This window comes from Heterodontus francisci, chromosome 35 (assembly GCF_036365525.1).
Source record: "Heterodontus francisci isolate sHetFra1 chromosome 35, sHetFra1.hap1, whole genome shotgun sequence".
Classification (NCBI taxonomy): domain Eukaryota; kingdom Metazoa; phylum Chordata; class Chondrichthyes; order Heterodontiformes; family Heterodontidae; genus Heterodontus; species Heterodontus francisci.
The window spans coordinates 37,649,430-37,658,611 of NC_090405.1; the positions used below are offsets into that span (position 1 = coordinate 37,649,430).

The 9,182-nt window shown below is 46.9% G+C and overlaps 1 protein-coding gene across 2 annotated transcripts in view; it reads right to left on the reverse strand.

Annotated features, from left to right (window-relative positions):
• Positions 1–7,966, reverse strand: part of sv2 (synaptic vesicle glycoprotein 2) — an 86,871-nt gene extending 78,905 nt beyond the window's left edge. For both annotated transcript variants that reach the window (XM_068015368.1, XM_068015367.1), the window contains exon 1: positions 7,849–7,966. In XM_068015368.1, the coding sequence (XP_067871469.1) occupies positions 7,849–7,903 (55 nt within the window). In that variant the 5' untranslated portion in view covers positions 7,904–7,966. The remainder of the gene's footprint in view (positions 1–7,848) is intronic.
• Positions 7,967–9,182: the final 1,216 nt, after the last annotated feature.

Sequence of the window (9,182 nt, forward strand, 5' to 3'; positions counted from 1 at the left end):
AATTCATATGGCTCAAAGTGACAGAAGTCATGCTGAAGTTGTTGCGTTCTGGTCAGTCTGAATCTGGTATATTCCTCATAGTGCAGGCAGCAGATTCAGTCGTGACCTTCAAAAGAGAATTGGATAATTATCAGAAGAGAAAAAATTTGCAGGGCGACTGAGAAATGGTGGGGGAGTGGGACTAGCTGAGTTGCTCTCTCAGGGAGCCAGCATCGACATGACAGGCCAAATGGCCTCCTTCTGTGATGTAACCATCCTATGGCTGAATTTTGTGTTAGAAGCAGGGCTCCTAACGCCTTTGCATTTTTGCGACCACCAGAGCGATCCTCTGGTACTTTTAAATGTAAGTATAAGGAGGCAGGCTCCCTGTCTCGTTAAAGATATGGATCCCGCCTCCATGAGTTGTCGGCCAATCAGAGGGCTGGCAGCTCAGCAGTATCAGCAGCGCCACTGGGAGCAGTGGCCACTGCCAGTACTGCAGAGGCCTCGGACCCAGCACTGGAACCAGAGGTAGGTGACACGAGGTCGCTGGGGTCGGTCTGGAAAGCCCCAGCAAGGGGGGTGCTGGGGGGTGGTCTTGTGGTTCTGGGAGACGGGGATCCCAAGGGATGAATTGAGTCCCAGTGGAGCGCCTCCGTGGGCCACAAATTGCCCAAGGAGGAGGGACACCCCCCCAAGCACGATCGCTTCCACCCTCCGCCACGCCACAACACTCCATGCCCCCCGCCTCCGATCCCACCTCGGGGGTGCCCGTAATATCCAGCCTTATGATTCTCTGATTCAATCAGCATCATTTAAGGGGACGATCTAGAGTTGAGAGGTGGTACAGAGGAATGTGGTAAGAATGTTGCCCTGTGTTGGAACGATCAGCTGCAAGAAATGACTGCATAAGCCATGAAGAATGACTGGTCAAACCAGGTTTAATCAGCCTCAGAAAGGAGACACTTCAGAGGGGACATAGGATACTTAATAGGACTTTCAGATCTACCAGGGCAGCTCGACGAGGGTAAAAGTTTAGGACTGTGAGCAAAAGATGTGTTTGTAAGTACCATACACAGAGAGTGAACAACAGCAGTTATTGATTGTCAGGTTGGCCACTGGTTGCAAGGAACAGCGGAAAGGCGAGGTAAAACAGTTAGTATTCTGGAAGGATGAGGTTAACTAGATTAAGGTCCATCTGAACCGCTCTTAAAATCTTTCCTACACATGAAGTAATATCAACTCTATTATTGAACTCGGAACAGGTCCATTACATCTATTTATTACTTCCAGTTTTGAGGGGTCTTAGCACATGTTGCAGGTACTTACAGGGGGTGTCCCGACATTACAAACATGATTTTAGATATCACTAAACAATTTTCTGTGGTGTTGCTCACTGGGAGTTCAAACCAAGTGCAGTCAGGGTTAGCGGCTGGAGCAGAGAAAGGAAGAACTGGCGTTTATATAGCGTTTTTCACAAGCTCAGATCGTCACAAAGAACTTTACAGCCAATGAAGAGTAGACGCTGTTGTAATGCTGGGAAGCACAGCAGCCCATTTGTACACAGCAAGGTTCCACATTCAGCACTGTTCTCACAACCCTAACCCTAACCCTAACCCTAACCCTACCCCTACCGTGTTTAGTGATGAGGGATGAACATTGCCCAGGACACGGAGGATAACTCCCCTGTTCATCTTCGAAATAATGCCATTGGATCTCTTACGTCCGCCTGAGCAGCCACAGTTTAATGTCTCATCTGAAAGATGGAACCTCTGCCAGTGCAGTACTCAGGACTGCACTGCAGTGTTAGCCTGGAGTTGGACACGAACCTTCAACCTTCTGACTTGGAGATGCGAGTGCTACCCACTGAGCCATAATGAAGGCAGGAGAGAACGTCAGGGAAGAATTAGAGGTTTTGGAAAGGGGGATGGAGAAGAGAACTAAAGGCCACCAAAGCACGACTGGAGACCAAAGAACAACTGCAGATTAATTAATGGGGTGTGCAGTTGGTTTGAGGGGAAAATGTTCTTAAAATGTGTTTTAGTTACAAACTCACCAAAACATAACCACTGTGTCGCATCACTACTAAACAGAAAGGTCTTGAAACAACTGTGCTTTTTCTTTTAGAGCGAGGAAAGTGTTAGGAAAAGATTTAATTTGCATAGATTTTTCATTTTTTGAAATGTCCAGGTGTGAAGCTGCTTTGACTAGAATTCTGCATACATCCTCCACACCCACAAAGTAATAACTTATTCAGCCGTGGACCACTTAGCCAAGGCAAAAGACTCCGCGGAGCACCTACCAGTCTCACCCCACCCGCTTTCACTTGCCACCGCGAAGAAAACTAATCAGAATTAACAGGAAGAATAGCACTGCTTGGTGACATCAGTCCCATGTAGGGCTTCACGTTCAGCTGGCTTGGTCGGAAAACTAGAAACGCAAAATATTTTTTAAATGATGAGAGACTAGGAAATGTTGGTATTCAGAGGGACCTGGGTGATCTTGTACACAAATCACAGAGGGTTAACATGTGGGTACAGCAAGCAACCAGGAAAGCAAATGGTATATTAGCCTTTATTAAAAAGGAAATAGAATATAAGAGTGAAGAAATCTTACTGCAATTGTATAGGAGCTTGGTGAAACCACACCTGGAGTAATGGGGACTGTTTTGGTCTCCTTACCCAAGGAAGGATATATTTGCCTTAGATGGAGTGCAGCACAAGTTCACCAGATTGATTCCTAGGATGAGGGGATTGTCCTACAAGGAGAGATTGAGTAGACTGGGCCTCTATTCTCTGGAATTTAGAAGAATGATAGGTGATCAGATTAAAACACATAAAATTCTTAAAGGGCTCGATTAGGAATATGCTGGGAGGGTGTCGCAAACTAGAAGTCACAACCTTAGAATAAGGCATCAGCCATTTAGAAAGGAGATGAGAAGAAATGTATTCACTCAGAGGATTGTGGATCTTTGGAATCCGCTACCCTAGACAGCCTAGGATGCTCAATCGTTGGAACATATTCAAGATGGAGATCAATAGATTCTTGGATATTAAGGGATACTGGGATGGTGGAGTTGAGGTACATCAGTCTTGAACATATTGAATGGCAGAGCAGGCTTGAAGGACCCAAAGGCTTACTCCTGCTCCTATTTCTTATGTTTGAATGTTCTAGAAGGATGCCATTCAGCCCATCAAGTCTGTGCTGGCTCTTTTGAAGAACAATCCAGTTAGTCCTACTCCCTTGCTCTTTCCCAATATCCCTGCAATCTTTTATCCTTCAAGCATTTGTCCAGTTCTAAATGTGACCTATTCAAAATGAAGCAGTGGAGTTCTCCCTGTGCCCTGACCAATCTTTATCCCTCAACTATTACCAAAACAGATTTTTGGAGGAGGCCATTTTGACCCTCAGGTCTGCTCCACCATTCCTGTGACCTATTTTATAATGGTCATTTATATCACTGCTCTTTGGGGAAGCTTAATGTACACTAACTAGCTGCCTCCCTGTCCTACATTATAACTGTGACTACATTTGAAAAATACACTGACTGTGAAGTGCTGAGGGACATCCTGGAGACCGTGAAAGACGTTAATTTCAATATAAGTTCTTTCAAGGGAACACATGACCCATGCAGCAATTTTAATATTTTATCTTAAAAATACATGAGTTAAGAGGGGGAGGTAGGGCTGAATTACATACAAGGAGATGGTTAGCATCAAGATAGATCCCAGCTGAAGAACCAGGGCTACATAGGGAGCAGAATTTGACATGGATCCATAACACATTGGAGAATCATCAGAGCAAAAAAAAATCATACTGAAACTTGACTCGTGCGTGAAATGATTTGAAACCACAACTTGGCATATTTCAGAAGCCTGACTAAAGCAGTTTAAATGATCCTCATGTGACATTTCCTAGCAACACGACTCCCTGTTTTTAAGCAAGTTTCATTAAGAGGCCTCAACCTTCCCAAGGTCATGATGGGAGATGCCATTTGATCACCGAGCAGCTTGTTTTTTTTTTTAAACGCTGGAGTTTTTATTTTAATATTCAAATAGCTGATCTTCAGTGTCACCCAGGTCAAAAAGGTTGTGGGTTCAAGTCCCACGCCAGAGAGTTGAGCACAAACTCGAGGCTGACGTGCCAGGGCAGTACTGAAGGAGTGCCGCACTGTTGGAGGTGCCATTTTTTGGATGAGACATTAAACCGAACCCTCTCGGGTGAACATAAAAGATCTGATGGCATTATTTTTGAAGTAGAGCAGGGGATTTCTCCCCGATATCCTGGCCAACATGTATCCCTCAAATCAACCTCTCAAAAACAGATGTGCTGGTCATTATCTCATTGGTGTTTGTGGGAGCTTGTTGTGCTCAGATTAGCTGCTGCATTTTCTACATTACTATGGTGACTAATTACAACTCTGATTGTATCTATACTAGTGTTTGCAGACAAAATTAAGGTCGTTGGTTCTCGTGTCTGAGTAGATGCAACAACAAAAGCTGCAGGAATTGAACTGGCTGAGAAGGAAAAAGTGCAAGATAATGTAGATCAAATCCTGAAGGATGGAATTAATTGTTTTATTGTTTTAATTGGCTGTACAGCGCTTTGGAACATGGTGAAAGACACTATATGGCATCTTTCCATAGCATTCCTCACAGTGAGTAGGAGGGGAGAGCTTAACACTTGGGTCTATCGGAGTTTTTGGTAAGGACATCCATCTGCACACAGGAGGTTACGACCAAGTGTAGCTTTCAGGTGGAGCTGGGTTAGAGTCAGAGTTTAACTGTCACAGGACACACAGTTAGGTCACAAGTTCAACGTAATACCTTCTGCACCTTTTTTTCAAAAAAATATAGACTATTTGATTTTATATTATTTACAATTCAATAGAAAAATCCATCAATGGCAATGAAAAGTTTACATAGGCAACTTCCATTATAGAGACCAGTGGTTCTCAAACTGTGGCTCACAGATCCCTGGGGGTCCACAGAAACTTTCCGGGGGTCCGCAAAATAACGGTCATGGATTTAGTCCGAGCAAGGAGGCGGTGGCGGAGTGTAGCTGCCAGATGTGAATGCAACTGCAGATGTAATGGAAAAATGGTCTGCCTTTAAAGAGGAGGTTCAGGTACAGTCAAGGTACATTCCCACAAGGGGGAAATGTAAGGCAACCAAAGCCAGAGCTCCATAGATGAAAAACGGAATAGACAGTAAGATGAAGCAGAAAAAAGCGGGGGGGAGGGGTATGACAGATGTCAGGTTGATAATACAAGTGAGAACCAGGCTAACTATAGAAAGTTGAGAGGGGAAGTGAAAAAGGAAATGAGAGGCAAGAAGGAATATGAGAAGAGACTGGCAGCTAACATAAAAGGGAATCCAGAAGTCTTTGATAAGCATACAAATAGTAAAAGGGTAGTAAGAGAAGAGGTGGGGCTGAATAGGGACCAAAAAGGAGATCTGTGCCTGTAGGCAGAGCGCATGGCAGAAGTGCTAAATGAATACTTTGCATCTGTCTTTACCAAGGAAGAAAATACTGACAAAGTCATGGTGAAAGAGGAGGTAGTTGAGACACTGGATGGGCTAAATGTTGATAAAGAGGATGGATTAGAAAGGTTGGCTGTACTTCATGTTGATAAGCCGCCAAGACCATATGGGATGCATCCAAGGATGCTAAGGGAAGTAAGGGTGGAAATTGCGGAGGTACTGGCCATAATCTTCCAATCCTCCGTGGAATTGGGGGTGGTGTCAAATGACTGGGAAATTACAAATGTTATACCCTTGTTCAAAAAAAGGGTGTAAAGATAAAGCCAACAACTACAGGCCAGTCAGTTTAACCTCAATGGTGGGGAAACTTTGGGAGACAATAATCCAGGACAAAATTAATCGTCACTTGGACAAGTGCAGATTAATTAGGGAAAGCCAGCACGGATTTGTTAAAGGCAAATCTTGTTTAATTGGCTTGATCAAGTTTTTGATGAGGTAACAAAGAGGATTGATGAGGGTAATGTGGTTGGTGTGGTGTAAATGGACTTCCAAAAGGCATTTGATAAAGTGCCACAAAAAAGACTTGTCAACAAAGTTAAAGCCCATGCAATAAGAGGATGGATGGATGACGTTTAGCATAAATTTCCTCCAATTAAATATTGGGAAGACTGAAGCTATCATTTTCGGTCCCCACTCCTTAAAACCTACCACACTGACTAAGCTTTTGGTCATCTGACCTGATGTCTCCTTATGCGGTTCGGTGACATATTTTGTTTTATAATGCTCCTGTGAAATGCCTTGGGACGTTTTATTACATTAAATGCACTATTTAAATGTAAGTAGTTGTTGTTAGAGAAGGGAAGGTTGAGAGGAAATTTGCTGGAAGTGTTCAAAATCACCAGGGGTCTAGACAAAGTAGATAGAGAGAAACTGTTCCTTTTGGCGGAAGGGTCGAGAACCAGAGGACACCGATTTAAGACCGGTTGGCAAAAGAAGCAACAGTAACAAGAGGAAAAACTTTTTAAACACAGCGAGTGGTTAGAATCTGGAATGCACTGCTTGGGAGTGTGGTGGAGGCAGATTCAATCATAACTTTCAAAAGGGGATTAGATAAGCCCCCGTAGAGAAAAAGTTTGCAGGGCTGCAAAGAAAGAGCGGGAGAGCAGGATTCACTGAGTTGCTCTTGCAGAGAGCCAGCACAGACACAACACAGGCTGAATGGCCTCCTTCTGTGTTGTAACCATTCAATGATTCTGTGTGCAGCAAGTCCAGTGTAGGCTGGTTGGTTGTCTCATCTAGAAGGTGAGCAGGCATGGAGGATCACTGAGAGCAGTTTGAATATCACAGGCAGAGCTGCAATTACCAAGGTGGGTGCCTGGTGAGTTCAGCCTTGTTCAAGAAAGGGGAGCTCTTTCAAAAATATTCACATACAAGCTATGTCAAACATCACACCAAGGATAGACAAACTGCCATGAGAAGCAGGCAAACCCATCTCAATGATATCTGTAAGTAAATTCCTATTTTCTTAAAAACATTATTTTTTAAAAACTCTTTACGTGAAGCACCTTCATATTTTGAGTATTGTCATTTAAAGGGGTCTGCGATTACCATTCCATTTGAAAAGGGGTCCAACAACCAAAATGTTTGGAAAAAGTAGATACAAATGCACATATAATTTAGATTGGAGATGAGGCGGTGGGTGGCTGCAGAGTGGGTAAAGGGAATGACAGAGGGGAGATATAGGGACAAGTGGGAAGAGGGATAAGAGCGGCGGGGCGAACAGTAGACTTGAGGACCCTGGGTGACGGTGGACTGAGGGACCAAGGGGGTGGTGGTGGACTGAGGGACCCAGGGTGATGGTGGACTGGAGGACCCTGGTGATGGTGGACTGGAGGACCTGGGTGATGGTGGACTGGAGGACCTGGGTGACGGTGGACTGAGGGACCCAGGGGGTGATGGTGGACTGGAGGACCCAGGGTGATGGTGGACTGAGGGACCCAGGGGGTGATGGTGGACTGGAGGACCCAGGGTGATGGTGGACTGAGGGACCCGGGTGACAGTGGACTGAGGGACCAACGGTGTGATGGTGGACTGGAGGATCCGGGTGATGGTGGACTGGAGGACCCGGGTGACGGTGGACTGGAGGACCCGGGTGACGGTGGACTGGAGGACCCGGGTGACGGTGGACTGAGGGACCCAGGGGGTGATGGTGGACTGGAGGACCCAGGGTGATGGTGGACTGAGGGACCCGGGTGACGGTGGACTGAGGGACCCAGGGGGTGATGGTGGACTGGAGGACCCAGGTGACGGTGGACTGGAGGACCAGAGCTGGATCAGAGATCGGCGATGGATTGGGTTCCATTCCCCCCTCTCCCAGACTGATTACCTTCGCTCTCCGACTCCTCGAGCCGCAAAAGCGGCTCCCGGTCCCGAAGCGACATCCTGCACTCAGCCCGACTTCCGCAGCTGCCGCTTCCCAACGGCCGTCACCTCAGAACCAGGGGGCGGGGCCATCCCCAATTGGGCACGCTGCGTCTGACGTCACCGCGATTGGCATGACAACGAACCCGGGCTCGGACAACAGGACAGAACCCGGAACAGTGCAACAAACCCGGGATAGGGCAACAATCCAGAACAGAGAAACAAACCCGGGAGAGGGCAACAATCCGGAACAGAGCAACAAACCCGGGATAGTGCAACAATCCGGAACACAGCAACAAACCCGGGATAGGGCACCAATCCAGAACAGAGAAACAAACCCGGGATAGGCCAACAATCCGGAACAGAGCAACAAACCCGGGATAGGGCACCAATCCAGAACAGAGAAACAAACCCGGGATTGGGCAACAATCCGGAACACAGCAACAAACCCGGGATAGGGCAACAATCCGGAACACAGCAACAAACCCGGGATAGGGCAACAATCCGGAACACAGCAACAAACCCGGGATAGGGCAACAATCCGGAACACAGCAACAAACCCGGGATAGGGCAACAATCCGGAACAGAGCAACAAACCCGGGATAGGGCAACAATCCGGAACACAGCAACAAACCCGGGATAGGGCAACAATCCGGAACACAGCAACAAACCCGGGATAGGGCACCAATCCAGAACAGAGAAACAAACCCGGGATAGGGCAACAATCCGGAACAGAGCAACAAACCCGGGATAGGGCACCAATCCAGAACAGAGAAACAAACCCGGGATTGGGCAACAATCCGGAACACAGCAACAAACCCGGGATAGGGCAACAATCCGGAACACAGCAACAAACCCGGGATAGGGCAACAATCCGGAACACAGCAACAAACCCGGGATAGGGCAACAATCCGGAACACAGCAACAAACCCGGGATAGGGCAACAATCCGGAACAGAGCAACAAACCCGGGATAGGGCAACAATCCGGAACACAGCAACAAACCCGGGATAGGGCAACAATCCGGAACACAGCAACAAACCCGGGATAGGGCAACAATCCGGAACACAGCAACAAACCCGGGATAGGGCAACAATCCGGAACAGAGCAACAAACCCAGGATAGGGCAACAATCCGGAACAGAGAAACAAACCCGGGATAGGGCAACAATCCACAACAGAGCAACAAACCCGTGATGGGGCAACAATCCGGAACAGAGCAACAAACCCGGGATAGGGCAACAATCCGGAACAGAGCAACAAACCCGGGATAGTGCAACAATCCGGAACAGAGCAACAAA